The sequence below is a fragment of the Protopterus annectens genome, chromosome 3.part1 (genome assembly GCF_019279795.1).
Source record: "Protopterus annectens isolate FY-2018-M chromosome 3.part1, PAN1.0, whole genome shotgun sequence".
NCBI classification, from domain to species: domain Eukaryota; kingdom Metazoa; phylum Chordata; order Ceratodontiformes; family Protopteridae; genus Protopterus; species Protopterus annectens.
In genome coordinates this window covers 520,780,572-520,797,655 of record NC_056732.1, presented here as the reverse complement: position 1 = coordinate 520,797,655, position 17,084 = coordinate 520,780,572, and the positions used below count along the sequence as shown (strand labels likewise).

Here is a 17,084-nt window from a genome sequence, read left to right as displayed (position 1 = left end):
AGAGAGAGAGAGAGAGGGGTTCGTTTTAGCATTCATTGACTACTACTATCAGAATTCAAATGCTTGTTCTCAAATATATTTACTTATAAATATATTCAAAGGTATTTCACAGTATGTATAACATTATAATAGTTTCCCTGCCAGTTTGTATGTTTAAGGATAATTGTAGTGAAATTTTGAGCTAATGCATTTTTAAAAGGTTCCGCGTTATATTCAAAGTAACCTTCTAAAGCTGCCTGTCAGAGTCTCTGAAGATGAACAGGTCTGCTATCTTGTTTAGGTGGGAATTCCAGCTGAACTTTAGCTGTTTACCAGAGAAAGCTTCATGTGTTCTAAGTGAAGTAAAAAGCTCAAGCTTTAGAGAGAGGGCTTCATATCTAACTACCACAGAAGCACTTCAAATAGGGACAACCCATCATTCACAACAATTTCCATATCTTTCATATCGACTCTGAACATTTCATCTATGAATAGAGACTATTTCAAAGCCATTTAAAATTTCACAATTTATCCACTGCTAAACAACATCAAAAACACATCCATAGCAACTGCATTCACTCCCCTCCTCCAATCCAGGGCATTATAAATCATTCTGTTAAATAGAGCAGTACCATTATCTAAATCTGTGCACTAAGAAGACAGGCAACTTTTAGGTTTTACTATTAGTTTTAGTGAAACAGCCTCTCTGTAGTTAATGATTGCATTGAGTTGCTTCCACACACAGGTGAAGATGTTTCTCTGTCATTTCTTTTAGTATACCATTTAAGTAGCAGTTTTAATTTAACACTGTTAATGGCTTTTCCTTTTTATAACAAGAAAATATGAGACATCACTCATAATGTTTCCCCTTAGTAGGTAACTGCAGTCTGTATGAATTAAACAACTAAATTCAGCTATGTGTTATACTGCAGCCATTTTGTACTTCAAATATAAAGTAAGCACTAGTTCCTGAGTACGCAATTCTGTATGCAACCCTTCAGATCACATACTAGTATAAATGCTGTATGCTTCATTTAAGGAGAAACTAATAATATTTTGTCCTGATCTGTTAAAATGATTCTTAATTATCTAAATAAGACAAGCATAAGACAGAAAAAAAAGGAATTCAGTTACCTTACATTAGTAGACTGCTTGTTGATTTTCTAATTCCTATTTATGTTGTAGTTGAGCATGTTGTCATTTCATGTTTTGCTGGTAAATATATGTAAAGAATTTAAGATACGCTTGTTTATGTAAAATGAAAAAAAAAAGTTGATATCTTATTTCCTTTGTAAATAAAGAAAGTGGAAAAGAAAAGCTCTTATTTTCTCCTTAATTTCTTCTTTTTCTCATTTGTCTTATTTCCATTTGTCTTTTTAAAGATATAATGGGCCAGTCCAAATCCTCTGTTTGTTCATAAATTTTGTTACTTTGTAGATATGACAATGCAAGGTCAACATCTTCAGAGAACCCCATTAGAAAGGATAAATCTTCAGCCTGGCTGGGAACAGTCAATGCAAGAAAGGAAAATCTTCAGCCTGGCTGGGAACAGTAAAAGTACTTTTATCTGCTTTTTCTCAAGTTCTCTTATAAAGGGAAGGAATTGTTTCCTTTTAGACATCACTGTTGCTAAATAGTCATTGTCAAAACAAATATTTTCTTCTACTTTAATGGTGACTTAGCCCAGGCAGTTTTGAGTACCAGTTCTTTATCCTGAATGGAAATAAATTTAACCACGGTGGACCTCATGGGAGTACTGGACTTTGATACAGGATTAATCAGATATTAGTGTGCTCTCTCTGTACCAAAAGAGAGAGCTTCAGGCAAATCTAAAGTGTAGGGAGTCAGGTAAAAAAGAAATTATCCATATTGTTACCTTTTTTTCTTTTGGTAGACCAAAAATATGAATGTTTTTCCTACAGGCCCTGTTCTCAAGGTAATCTATTTTGGCTAATAAATAGTTCTGTTTTAACAAAAATTCAGTATTCTCCCCTTCACCTAGTCTTCCTTCCATATTATTCAAGTAGTCTTTACTTCCTAAATCTAGTTTCTATGCAATTGCAGAGGTTCAATAATTTGTTCCATTTGTTTGGAACAGATTTTCTTAGTTATCTATTTTAGTGTCCAGTTTATCTGTTTTCTTGAGATGCTGCCTTTGTATGACTCTTGGTGCTGCAGGATACAGTGACGAGATTTTCTTTCACATATTTTGACAGGAAAATAGTTGAATTTTAACAAAATTTTTGATACAATCCAAACAAGACGCCAGACAGGATAGCAAACCTTATCGTAATTCATGTAATTGAGTTGGTTAGGATTATTTAGAAATAATTTCCTGGCAAAAGTGTATGTAGTAGCAGAGCAGAAGAAAAGTGCTGCTGTCCTAGTCTCATCCTGGCCCAGACACTCTAGATCTTTGATTTCTAAATATCTGTGTGAAAGTACCACCATTTAAAATGTTGACCTTACAGAACCTGTTATCCCTCATTCCTCCCATGATTTACTTGGTAACACTAGATTTGAAAGATGCTTATTACAACATTCCCATAGCCACAGGCTTCAGGAAGTTTCTAAGTTTCTTTGTTTCTGGGTCACATTATCAATTCTCTGCATTTCCTTTTGATTTATCTAACAGCTCCAAGGGTGTTCATAAAATGCCTAGCTGCAGACATAGCTTATTGCAGACTAAATGGCATTCACATTTTTTTCTTGGTTAGACAACTTGCTTATCTTTGCACAGTCTTTATCCAGATGTCAAGAACAAATAACTTGGTTTATATCTGTGTGAAGTATGACGTGTCCTGACTCATGGTTACTGCCTATGTATTGCAGTGCCTGATGCCTTTTGTTCAAAAAGGTGCTTTATAGTAAATTTCAGCCAAAAGTACTTAGTTGTTGCCCAAAGGCATGCCAAAAATCTTTGGAAGGTGTCATATTTGAAGTCTGAAAACATGTTGTCTGAAAAGTCTACAAAAGATATGCTATAGTAAAAGTATGAAACAAAGGAATTAACTGCAGATACAAGTTATTTATTGGACCACGATTCCAGGAGTTTGACCTCCTTTGATAACTCATTGATTTAGGACTGAGTGCTTGTCTTTTGGCTTCCCTGTAGGATTTAAAGGTACTTTTCCATTATTAGGGCAACAATTGTAATGAGCGCTTGGAATGTTAGCAGGTGCTCGCAAATGATCGCACAAAATGTGCGTGTGTGTGTAGACATCCATATACACAGAGACACAGCAATGGATTATTTATGTATATAGCAAAAAAAATCTAGTACCTAAACTACAGTCTTCGACTAGGGCAATGGTCTTGCGGTTCACACAGGGAAAACACAACTGCAGCTGGAATAGGATAAATAAAGTAAAGTGAGATATGTTGGAATAGGAGAAAGTAACATGATATATAGGCGGTGACTGATTGTGTTCTCAAAAAGTGGGAGGATATTGTTTTGGTCTGAGGCAAACTACCCTGTTTCGATTTGGGATTCTCATTGTAAATGAGTGGAAATTTGTGAAAATCAAGTCCAGAGAAATAGTAGTACTTGTTTTGTGTTTGAGAGGTTTATGTTGGCGGTTTACTTTTGGTCACGTTCATAGAGTGGTCTTTCTTTAAGCTTGATTTACATTTGAAGTCCGCCATGAGTAAAGGCAGTTGCTGTAATATCTGCATGTTGACGCCCTTACAAGTCAAATGCCTGAGTGTGGTCAGTCATTGAGACTTGTACAGACTTCAAAAAGATCACTGCTGCCTCTGCACTTGGCTTAAATATCTGTATGAAGTTATCCATAAAAGCTGAGAGTGGTGAAACTACACTATGTGTCTGTGCATGAAGGGTTTACTTACACTTCAGACCGGATGACACCAATCGGTGTAAGGCAGAAACACACAAAAGTCTTGGCCCTTGAGTAAGAAAAAAACAAACTGACCTCTGAAAACAGCTGCTGTAAAATAAGTCACTTCTCAACAGTTTCAGAAGGGCTTTGAAACAACAGCTGTGCGATCATTGCATGCACCTGCTAGCATGTTAGAACTGTTGCCCCAATAACAGAAAAGTATCGATTTAAATTATACTGTACTTCCCAACATTTGCTATCTGCAGAATACCTTCAAATTTCAGGTGCGGTCAATGCATGCTATATGTGCTGATTTTTAAGAAGTGCAGCTGTAGTGAACATATTACATTTTTCATTTCAGTCTGGGAGATCTTTTCTAGATGTCTTATGTAGATTCTTTTTGCTGAAAATTAGTGTATATAGTTTAGTTTTTATGATCTAGTTTTTCAGGTTAAGCTGTCTGAGGGTCTGGGGGCTAGAATGGTAGACTTTGGCATGCAGGATTTGATCAGGCCCTTTTATTGTAGTGCATGAGGTCATGATGTTTGCCATCAGGAAGTGTGTCCAGTTCTGTGCATGGAAGCTAGAGAAATTTTAAAATTACACAGAGCTGGTGGGAGTATTTGAATAGAAAATCCACGTGGTTGCCCATTGCAAGAAGGCGTTTTCACAAATCAGCTGATTTAGTGAGTACTTTTCTGTTATATTTATAGTCTACCCTAGTAAAGGGGACTCTTGGCAATAAAAAAATCAGAACAGTTACTGTTTTAAAGTTTAAGGAGTTCCATTTGAGTTTCCAGTGAATATTGACTCAGAAAAAACGTTAATTAATCCACTCAAATATGATACATATGATGTTATTGGATTGAGCAAGCTTTTGATACATTTTTGTTATCTTTTTAACTGTACAGAAAAATGTGAAAGCAGAAGCAGGAGGCTGTTTTGTACATAGAGCTGATTAAACACCTCCACTCACATGCGGTTAGATATTTGCCCATCAATAAGTAACATTCTTCAACTTTACACCCCTCCCCAAAGCCTGTGCACTAACAGCAAACATCTGCTAAAAATTACCAAATCTAATAACAGTTTAGTAGACACCCTATACTCAAACTATGTCTTCAAGCTTTGGAATGAGCTGCCACTAACCTTGAAACAGCTAACAAAATGACACAATTCAAAACTAACCTAAAATAATTTGTAACCAAACATGGTTTCCCATACATACCTCCTGGGTAACTTAATATACCACACCTTTACAAATATCCTATCCTTCACCATAAAGCAGTATCCCACCTCTTCCAAAATGATTCATGCTTTTACCTCATTATCACTCCAACTTTTTACGATTTGCTGTTTCTCCTCTCTTCTAAGCCTCTAACTAAAATCTCTTCAAGGCTGCATTTTTTGTGTTTCTCTAATAGCTCAAACCTATATACTCCACTCCCTCTTGTTACAGCGTAACCTCTTAAGATCGCACTTGAATGTGTATACATTGGACCACACTTCTTTTTAGATTTCTGTAATACCGTGTCTGTGTCTAGAGGTGTGCAGCCATAGCTCTTTACTGCCTGAAAGTGGTCATGTTTAATATTTAAACCTGTCAAAAAAGTCTGCTTGATCATCTAAATTAAATACATACCTGAAAGACTGTATCACTGTATATACTAAATCTATAGTACTGTGTTATTACTGTGATTTACTATGCTAATATGATTTCTCTATGTAATGTTTAATGCACTATGTTAAAAATGTACACACACATTTGTTTGTGGGGCTTTTCTACCCAGGCCTCCACTGGAAAGGTTTTTTTGTCCCAGTTGGACTCTCCTGGTAAACATAGGTAAATAATAAACAGTAATGTAATCAGAAACATAAAATAGTACTAGCTTTCTTTTATAGACACGTGTCATGATTTTGAAGGAATTGTTGCAGATAATCACAATAAGAGTGTCAGGAGTTACATTTCTAATCTGGAATCAAGAGACCACTAGGATATCAGTAGAATAGCAAGGCTCTAATGTCAGAAATATTAGCACTGTACAAATTGCTTATGTTTGTGCGGGTTTGTTTTATTTTGGTTTGTCTGTATCTGTAGTGGGTCTCACAGCTTTGATTTGGTTTCCTTTCTTTTCAGAAAAATATGCCGAAATTCAACAAAATTCCTTTCTACCTTCAACCTCATTCGTCTTCAGGGGCAAAAACCTTAAAAAAGTAAGTTAAACCTTCAAGTAAAGTTTGCTTCATGCTGTTCTGTTTTTCATTGATTTATGCCTTTATCTAATGTGTTGAATTCCAATAAATAGTGAAAACTAACGAATCTGACATAAAGATGACTATTGCAGTGAATTTGCCTCTGTTTTTGAAATAGTTGTGCTTAAACATTTTAGGGCATTTCTAGAGAAAAACGTAATAAATATTTTTTAAATAGCTGTATTGTGAATGGTTAATCATAGCATACAATTGTAGGGCCAATGCAGGTAGATAATTTGCAATTCTTTGCCATTTGCTTTGACTTATTGTTTTATTTGCATACATAAAGAAAAAAACTGCGGTGGTGGTGCTGCGGTAACGTTGTCGCCTCACAGTAAGACATTGTCCTTATCGATTCTCAGCTAAAGTGTCTTCTGTGTGGAGACTTGCGTGAATGGGCGTACCTTCGTTGAAGGTTGTACATCAGGGCTGGCAATTCGGTACGTGAAAATCTGCTGCCAATCATTAGCGGACCAGAGTTCCGCTGTGGCGACCCCTAACCGGGAAAAGCCGAAAGATACAACAACTTAAAGAAAATATAAATTGAAGGTTAAACATAAGTTCTGTTGCATTGTTTATATGGTTGGTATTAAATGCAGTAGATGGACATATAAACCTTTGCAAAAGTTTTGACAGAAGACATGATGGCCCAGTTCATAACAAAACATGTACTGTAAGAAACTAAATTACCACCCACTGCCTTACCCTCCTACCAAAACATAAATGGATAAAATCTTAAAAAAAACAAAAAACAAAAAAAAACACTGACCCAAATAAAAATAAAAAAGGAGTTACTAACGTGTCAAATAGAAGATTCGTAGGGGAAGTTTGCCATTTAACTTTGCTCATATTCATGCATATTTGTAATTTATTTTGTGCATCAATCTTTGCTGGGAGTAGTTAACTGTTCCTACCATTTAAATTACAAACTCAAGCCAAATGGGACCATGATGGTTGGTCTACATTTTTAATAACAAATTCAGGCCAGTTGAGACATTGCTGTCTGTTGGTTCTGTGTGATTTTCATCCATTCCAAGTTTGATTTCTAGCAAACCATGAGTGTGTTGTGAAATAGAGACTCATTGCAAAATCTGAGTAGCAAGGGAATTCATGTCCCAGATCTGTTGTACTAACACAAACCAATCCACTTCATTACCTTAGACTCCTGATACTTTTTTCCCCCCAGCTTTAAAAAAAAAAAAAATCAGGAGTCTAAGGTAATGAAGTGGATTGGTTTGTGACCGTTCACATCTGAGGAAGTGCTAGAAACGAAAATGAAGTGTTGAATACGTTTATGTGTTTTGTTGTGGCTTTTAGTATTAAATGGAAGTCTGCCTACATTTCTCTCTGTGGCTTTATTGTTTCGCTGAACAGTGGCATCCAGGTTCATTCTTTGGTAGCTTTCAAATTACCTCAGGTCTCATTTGGCACTTGTTTAAGTTGGACACAATCTCTTGTGCTCAGGCTTGGGTTACTTCTGAGTGCTCACCTTTTTGATCTTTTAAAGTAATCTGCTATTGTCTAGTTACCACCCTCCCCTTTTCTCTACACTACTTTAAAAATAAATAAGTAAATAAATAAATAAACCCTTATCTTACTTTGCCATTTTTGGTGCCTGTTTCCCGATCCCCTTAGGTTCATTTGAACCTTTTTTGTTAGGTTGCTGCAAAAATGTACCTTTTATCTGTATGACTCTGGACTATTGTTAATGGTCTTTGATAATTATTGGTACAGTTGGGATAGTTGTGTTGTTTTGTTTCTTGAGTATCTTGTTCTGTATGTTGTGACTTCTGGGTGCATATATTGCTTGGGGGCTGCTCATTTAGATGAGCAGTGTTCTGTCTGTATTTCCTTTGGTATCCAGGCTTTAATGGAGAGACTGAACAAACAGGTGCTTAATGGACTTATCCCTGCCATAGCGGGAGACATGCCCCCCCCCCCACACACACACACACACACACTTTTCTGCTGCTGATCCCACTTCTTTTTCTTCTTCACCTTCTTGAAAAAAGTTTCTAGAAAAATCTAATGGCAAGAAGAGTATGGATATGCCCAGGAACAGGGATAAAGCAAAAGTGAAGGATCCTAAGAAAGGTTTCCCAGACCTCTCAACCTCATTGGGTCCAGTCCTGAAGATTCTGAAGAACTTGAGATCCTACTGCCATGTTGCAAAATATTAGCATTGGACCCAAAACACCTCTTTTACTGAAAGTGCTCTTCTCACCACAGCCAGTCTCTCCATGGCTCCAGTCTCCTTTTGTCTAATAGAGACCTTTAATAGGACATGCACACCCCCTTTCACTGCTTTGTCCCTCAGGTCAGTGTGGTCCTCCAGGAGTCTTTCGAAAGCAGATGTGAATAGAATGAAGAGGAAGTTTCTCCCAACTCAGATCCAGTTGGAGGTCCTTCCATCTTCGAGCCCTTTCGGAGCAACTCTTCACCATATCATCATTCCTTCCCCAGTCCAACTATCTGACTGAGAGGTTGCGGATCCAGGTAATTACAAGGGTTTGTCTGTTTTAGATTTGAAGAATTGGTGGATTTCGACTCTGACTGTGTCTCTGACCCAAAGTGGTTTAGACCATAATGGATTTTGGAGCCGAGGAGTCTGCATCATATCCATGGGGCCAGATTAATCTCTGAAGCTTTCAGACCTGTCTCTTCCTCTCTGAGATTTGGTGCTGAATAGCTGGGCACCGGCATTAGCTTCAGAGCTGAGTCAGGCAAGTTTTTCAGAACAGTCCATGTTAAGGTCCTTGGATCCTGCCAGGGTGGCTTTGATCCCGTCTGGGCTCCTGCTTTCAAAGCTGTTGAGAATGTGTTCTCTTGATCTAGAGAGTAGGCTTCCCTTTCCTGCTTGGATCTGCCTCTTCCCCAGTGGAGATCCTTAGATCCTTGCCTTTCACATTCTGTCTCATCAGGACTGCCAGCCCCACACACCCTTGAGACAGTCCGCATTGAGGACTCCCCATTGGCTTTCTAAGTCGTCCCCAGACTATCCCACTTTGGAGGTTTGTGAAATGCAGTCATACAAGCGGATTGACTTCCGTCAGGAGTCTTTAACTGAGGATACTGATTTAGATGGGGAGGAGGGGGTCCCCTAGAATCCTCCCTTGAGGTCATCTCATTTGTTTGATTTTAAAACTGCCTTGACAAGAAGATAGGGTCCATCAAACCCACTCCCAAGAAGAATTGGTATTTCTTGAGGCTTTCGGGGCTGGCCTTGCCTACCTCTTCGGTTGTCTGTGCCCTGGACGGTATTTGGTTTGGTGGATTTTGATCTCTAAGTAGGCATGGAAGAAGCCAGATGTAATTAAACCTATTCCCTGGAACATGGACACGTTCTTATTATCACCTAAGGATTCCCTCTTGTGTAGCAAGCGTCCCACAGTCATTTCCGAGGTGGTGGTGCTGGTGGCTACCAAGAAAGTGATAGCTGAGGAGAGTTCTGCTGCCCAACCTGCTAAAAGGGAGTCCAGGGCTCTGGACAGATTTGGGAAGTGGGTCTATACTTAAGCAACCTTTGCTCACAGGGTAATGAATTATTTGGCTTATGTAACACTCTTCCAGAAGAATTTGACTAAGGACCTTTCCATATCCCTTTCTGAGTTGCTTTCTGCAGAGAAGAAATCTGTCGGCACACAGTTGGCTACCCTTCAATCATTATCAAATGTGTTAATGCGTCTTACTTCAAATGCTGCAGAGGGCACATTGAGAGCAGGGAGCACTGGCATAAGTGTAAAACTGCATGCTTGGATGCACCTTTAAGATTTAGCAAAGCACTTTAAAATGTCCTTTATCAGTGCCCCCTATGATGAGTCTATCCTTTTTTCCTTTAAAGACCTAAAGTGAAAGAGACACTGTCCAGACATGAGCAAGATGAAAAAAACTAGTCTGCTTTAGTGCTTTCATTTTCTACCCCCCAAAGGACCTTCTCCAAAAAGGAGAAGAAAGGGAACCAAATGGTCATTCTTCAAATCCCAAGGTTTTGCTCCCAGCACTCCTGGTGATAGAAGACTGTATAAGATACATGGTCCCCTTCAGGGGCCAGTCTTAACATCAGTCTCTTGGAGATATGGGTAATTTTCCTACTGTTGCGGGCCTTCCAGGACTCCATTCAAACTGACAGTATGTCAGTAGTCTGGTACATCAACAGGGAAGGTGGAACATGATTTTACTCGTACTGAGAGACCATGAGGGTTTGGCAGTGGGCAATGTCTTCTTACTGCTTTCTGATAGCAACACACATACCACGGAAGTCCAGTGTTCTAGCAGACTGGTTGAGCAGTTCTGTCATGCTTCCTCAGGATTGGTCCCTCAGTCTGGTAGTGGGGAATCAGATTTTCAGCCGTTAGGGCTGGCTGTGCTGTGACCTCTTTCCCCTCCAACATCAAATGCATTGTGTAACTTTGTCCTAATCCCCCAAGAGGGAGAGTCCCCAAAGGATGCTGTGACCCACAGTTGACTCCTGGGTATGCTTGATACCTGTCCGCCGACTAATCTCATCCCAAAGTTTTTTTCAGAAGGCAGTGCGAAGCAAGGCTACAGTGATCCTCATTGCTCTCTCTTAGCCTCGACAGGTATTGTTTCCGTTCCTCTGGTCTCCACTGATTCGCCCAATGTGGGGGCTGGACTCTGCTCCAGATCATCTCTCACCCCTCTGGAAAGCCTCACCCAGACATATAAACCCTCAAGTTGACCGCTTGCGTCAGTTCAGATGATGGTTAGACAGTCCAGGCCTTTATACTAAGTTGTACACATACACATTCTGATGTCTGCACAGAACCCGTCAGCCAGAAAGATTTACAAAAGTTAATAGAAAAAAATGTTGTCTGGGCTTCTAGTAAGAAATTGGATCCATGTTGAGCCCATCTGCCAGCTGTCTTAGACTTCCTGGCTTCCCTTTTTCACAGTGGGTCTGGTTACTCTGTTATCAAGGTTCATGTGGATACCATTTCTAGTTTTCACCTTGGTGAAAGTCAGTCATCCATTGCTTCCCAGAGATTGCCTAAAGCCTTCTTAATGGGCACTTTTCAACTGCAACTTCCCCTTAGAGATCCTCTTCCTCCTTGGGATATTGCCATTCTTCTGCATGCTTTGATGAGACCCCCCCCCTTTCAAAACTACAGCTGCAGTTAATTTGCAATGCCTGTCTTAGGAAACTTTGTTTTTGGGAGTAGTAATCTCTTCAAGGAGAGTATCAGAGCTTTACATGATTGCCTGTAAAACTCCTTACTTGTTTTTGCAAAAAGGAGAGTACATGTTACACCTTCTGAATGTACACTGTCAGCTCTGGTTTTATCTGCATTGTGCTAAGACTGTCAGAAACTGACCAGTTATTTTTTTTCCTTTTCCTCAGCAAAATTGGGTAAAGGAGTGTCTAAGGTAATTCCTTCTCACTGGGTATCTGAATGTATTGCCCATATCTACAAGGAGATAGGACTGTTTTTACATGGACCTCCTAAGGCTCATTCTACTATGTTGTTTGCTACCTCCACTGCCTTTTTTCCCAAAGTTCCAATTGATGACATTTGTGCTGCTGCTACTTGTCCAAATGTCCATACCTTCATGTGTGACTATAAGTTGGATATAATAATCCAGATCTAGAGCTTCATTCGATTCAGCTTCCATGGGACCTTCTGAGGTTTATGGTAGCTGAGAACTCTGTCCCATCTGTTGAATGGATGGAAGAGACGACACTGGATGCAAAAGTTATGTAGATCCATGTTGTCTGCTTTTGTCCTTCCTCAACGTTCTTCCCACCTTCCCCCTTCCAGTTATCATCTTCCTTTGTTTTTGGATTGACCACATTGATGGTTCCTATGGCTTGGTCATGCACTCTTCAAGCTCTGGATCAGGACTTATTGTTTGCATCTGTGATGTGTGTTTCTTTTGGTGTTACTGTATAAGTTACGGTAGGGTGTAGGAAAACTCTGCCTGAGGAAATTTTCTAACTTTAGGGAATTACGGGTAAGACAAGTAGTAATCTCTTCAAGGAGAGTATCAGAGCTTTACATGGTAGCCTGAGCCTTGGATCCAGAGTCTGAAAGTGGCCAAAGTTGGATCCTAGACAAATCCGATAACTCATCCATTGAGGAAGGACAGAAGTAGACATCACACACCTATTGTTATAGTAAGTGCATAACTTTCATTTTTGTACAGTTGTTTACTTCAAGTTTATTAACAGAATTTGTGACGGTGCAAAGTATTATACACAGTTTTACGGTCTGATGGTTTCAGACAGTGTGCCACAGTTGCGCAGCAGGATGACTGAAATTTAGCCAGAATGTTTTTTAAACATCTTTATTAAATTATCACATTAAGTTGCAAAACGAGTTCAGATACATTGATAGAAAACAAATTGTAATAAGTTTCCATTATTATTGTGATGCAGTATACATAATGTGCTTTAACAAATTTAATTCACTTCAACCTTACAAAATTGTCTCATTTCCTGCCATCCCTCAAACCTCATTCATACTTCTGAGCGTTGTTCTGAATGCATTGTTCCCAAAAAATCCATTCTGCGAAATTTTCTCCTTCCTTTATTAAGACCCCACCTCTACTTCTTTTGCGACCTTTACAATATTCAAAACCTTTGTTACAATTGTTTTACTTTTCCATTCACTATTTGCCTTTTTGGTTACTAGTAGTATTGAATTTGGGCTTTATTGTGTCTGGGCTATTCAAGTCCTGTTTTCCAGAACTCAAGAACCATTTCCTTGGTTTCGACCATTTGATTCCCTGATATTTCTGTCATGAGCACTCTGAAGAGAATTTTTAAAATCCTTCAGCTCATTACATTCCTCGAAACAAGTAATTAGTTTCATCTCTGTTCTAGAGCACATCTCCAACATTTGCTGTTTACCTGAGTTAAAATCTTTTGAAGTTTACTTGGAGTATAAAAATATCTATACAAACACTTCCAGGCAAAAAATCTTAAGCCTTCTGAAGTTTGCTGCATATTTGTGATTTTTTTCCATTGTTTTTTATTTGTAATTTTCCTGCTGTATTATCTTTTCTGATCTTCCTAGATTGATTATTTGATCTCAGTGGTTCAGTCTTTAGTCGCCACATATTTAATTGACAGTATTGAATAATCCCCATTGTGGGTCCCTGTTTTGGTTAAAGTTTTGTGATTCAGCAAAGTTTAGCTATTCTCTCTTCATTTCTAGGAATTGTCTGAAAAACAATATACCTAGTCCTTTAAATAAACAGTTGCATCTTTTTACCCCCCCCCCCCCCACACACACACACACGCACACACCCTTTACTGGTGGACATGCTTCAGGTTTCCAGCTTACTTACCCTATTATCAATAACCCCAGCATTTTAATTAGTAAAGCAGTTGTACAGTGCTATAAAGTCTGATTTGTGTTTAGTTTTTATTTCCTATTGTTAACAAGATGAGTTGACTAGTCAGCAAACCATTTTCAGCAATGACCCAGACCATTGTGGCATGAACACATACAAGTAAAACAAGCAGTATGATGAATTATCTGTAAATAGCATTGAATGACATTATGCTGCATAAATGTCATTATGACATTGCATAACGGCATACTAAGGGCAAGTTTGTCATTCTTCAAGTCGTGCAATAATTTGTCAGTGTTCTACACAATTTTTTAAAAATCCATCATACATATTTACCTTTTACATTTGGTGTACTGTGTGTTTACACACACTTTTATTTTGTGTAATGGTGACTTTTGTAGTATTTTGTTAGACTTAATTATGTTTTATTATTTTCTGTATTGTAATAGTCCCTGAGGCAGGCTAAGTTGCTGGAATTTACACAGTGTGCTTTCTCAGTCTTGTTTAGGCATTATCTTTAAAGCAGGTGCAAGTAAACTGGTTTTCTTTCAGTTTTTATTTAAATAACTCTGCTGTGTTCTCTGCTCTTATATCCAGTGGAAATGCATTTCCAGATAGCCGTCCTCAGTATGGAGAATTTTACTTTTCTTACTGTTTTGCATCTTGGTCCGATAAGACTCAGGGATTCAGCTGAGGTTTTCCTCAGTCATATTTTTTTTTCTTTAATCTGTTTCCTTTTTAATTGGCATCATTGGCCAAGCTTTATTAGTTTGAAGAATTAACTCCAGTAAGAAGGGTTGTGTGGTTGTGTTGTGAGACATTTAAATAGTTTCATCAGAGTACAGTGATGGATATTGTAGCTAGCCAACAAGGCAAATCAGCAGATTTTATTTATTGTTGTCTGACTTTTGTGGGTGTTATTAGTGATAAAAAAAATTTTAAGGAAGGCCATATTCTAATTTAGGAAAAAGTATGTTTTTGGTGAGGGAGACCTTGCTGAGGGGGTCAGAAGGCGAGAAATCCTTTTGCATCATTTTAACTACATGGTTGAAATTCATGAATATGTTAGATATTATATAGTGTAATACTTTTCTGCCAGCCCAGTTATGCTGTGATAATGTTTTTTTTCACTTGGCTGTTTAGCTATTCTTGATGTTATTTATGTAGCTGTGAAGTTATTTCAACCTTGTATATTGATAATGTTCCTAACATTCCCCTTTTTACTGCTTTTTGGAACTTTATTAAAGAGAGGAGGTACTCTTGAATCTGTCATGCTTCAGTTTGGGAAAGTATGCTACTTTTGATTACATGTTTGACTGGTAAACTATAGTCCATATCTAAGGCTTTGTTTCTACAATTATGCATGCCATTTCTCTGCATTATTGGGTACTATTCAGCTTGTCTTATCCCAGATGCAGATACTATCTGCATGTTTTTGAAATGCAAGTTTTTCTCTGTTATGGAAATTTATTGTCTCAATGCTGATAGTTTTAGGATCAGGATGTGTCTAGATTGTCCACACTTCTGAGAGACTTGGCTGTTGTACCAGTTCCTGGGACTTTTGATGTCATGGAGTCAGAGGCTTTTCGTTTTTTTATGAAATATTTTATTACTGCTGTGTGAATTCAATATAAAGTTATTCCTTTTCACATTGCATGAAAAATTACCAAAAAGTCAATTTGCAGTCATCATGTACAGATGTTGATTCCAACACAGCATTCAGCTAAGTGCTCCTGTTAGATTATTTCTTAACAAAAATATTTTAATATTGATAATCATTTTTATTTCCTGTTTGCTGACTCTTCCTTGTTAATTAGTCACATTTCTCTTTAGCTTCTTCTAGCTTTGGGCATTTCATTCATCGTCTTTCGTTTTTAAAAAAAATAGACATAATGATGTTTCTCTTCCCGAATAATTTCTGTAGTGATAGTTATTGGTAGAGTTGCTGTTACTCTCCTGTCTTACTAATCATTTCTGTGAAGTATTGGATTTAGAGTTTCAGGAAAACTACTACTTCATTCAGTGTGGACAAGGAAAAGGAGAGTGGTTTTAGGAAATGTCAAAATATGGGCACAAAATCCCACCCCAAGGCAGCCATGAGCTGTGTGTAGTGCACTTGAGTGTGGCTTTCTCCGTATGAAAATCCTTTGGGCCCAGAGCATTATCAGACTGTAAAAACAAGCTTATAAAGTCCCTTATATAGTCCCTAATACAGATTTGCTGTATTCAGGATGTTTGAATAGTTCCTGTGTTGCCCATTTCCTTACTTGGATAGAAGGAAGCTTCTTTGTTCACCAGTGGGAGTGGGGAGCTTTGAGCAGCCTTATCTGTCCCTGGAGGAGTGACCTCAGCACAAGATCTTGTTGTTTATTGGCCGTTTTGGGCCATTTCCTAGCTCTTTCAAGTCCCCTGTTTAAAAACCCGCTTTGGCGCGGTTTTTGCACTTGTTTCCGACTCAGCAAGCTCCTCATGGTCCTGCAAAGTGGTGCTAGCAGCAGAGAGATGAAAAAGAGTGACTGCTACCAGATTTTAAGTACCTTTTTCTGCCTTTACCTTTGCGACTGTCTATTTTCGCCGAAAAGTGAGTAATAACTGCTATTTTGCTAGATTTAAGCTTGTCTTTGCAATTTATTGAATATCTGCACTTTTAAGTTTGTCTCGTTGTTGATTTAACTGTTGAGGCTGCCCACTCAAGTGCACTAGCCTGTGCAAAGTTTTTCTGTGCATTTCTCCTGTTGCCTGTTGAAAAAAAGAAAAAACAAAAAAAAATCCTTGTTTTCCCGCCTTTCCTGAGCTAGAATAGTCCCTAATACAGATTTGCTGTATTCTGAACTTTTGAATAGTTCCTGTGTTGCCCATTTCCTTACTTTGATAGAAGGAAGCTTCTTTGTTCACCAGTGGGAGTGGGGAGCTTTGTGCAGTCTATCTGTCCCTGAAGGAGTGACCTCAGCACAAGATCTTGTTGTTTATTGGCCGTTTTGGGCCATTTACTAGCTCTTTCAAGTCCCCTGTTTAAAAATCCGCTTTAGCGCGGTTTTGCGCATAGTGCAGCATCGGGCAGCACCGCCTAAACAGGTTTAGACTATTACCAGCTCCACAAAGTCTGCTCTTCATTTTTTCACTTGGGACTGGTCTGTATCTCTAAAAGAAGCACTCTATTCTCACTATCTCCAAAGAAGCACTTTATTCTCACTTTATAAGCTTCTCACCTGCTCTTAAGAAGAAATTGAAGCACCAAATCTCTTATACTCTCTAAATCCAAACTAAGAAGGAATTAAATCACTAAATCCTCACTTATACTCTTCTAAATCCTTCTAGAACAGTCAAAAGTAGAAATCACAAATATCCTGACATGTCCAAAGGATATACGAAATAACGTAGCTGGATGCTGCTTGCTGTATAAAACGATTTATTTCATAAAACCAAACACAACATTTGATGAGCGCTTTCGGGTTGTTACCCTTCATCAGATAAAACACATCATATCACAATGCTACTTTTAAAAAGCACTCTAACCAATCAAATTTAATAAAAGACCCGCCTTTTACAAAGTGTAGGTTTAAGCGGGACAACATCATTCAACCCTGGATCCCTATGTGCTGTCAGTTCCAGGATCCACTTTGTTTCAGCCAACTCTGTATTCAATTTAATATCACCCCCCCCTATGGGTCAGATTTAAATTAACAATAACTCTAAATG

At 38.3% G+C, this 17,084-nt stretch overlaps 1 protein-coding gene across 1 annotated transcript in view; it reads left to right on the top strand.

Moving 5' to 3' along the window:
• Positions 1–17,084, top strand: part of WDR48 (WD repeat domain 48) — a 1,921,140-nt gene that overhangs the window by 1,827,524 nt on the left and 76,532 nt on the right. Inside the window, exon 17 of the mRNA XM_044066951.1 lies at positions 5,956–6,032. Coding sequence (XP_043922886.1) covers positions 5,956–6,032 — 77 coding nt within the window. The remainder of the gene's footprint in view (positions 1–5,955; positions 6,033–17,084) is intronic.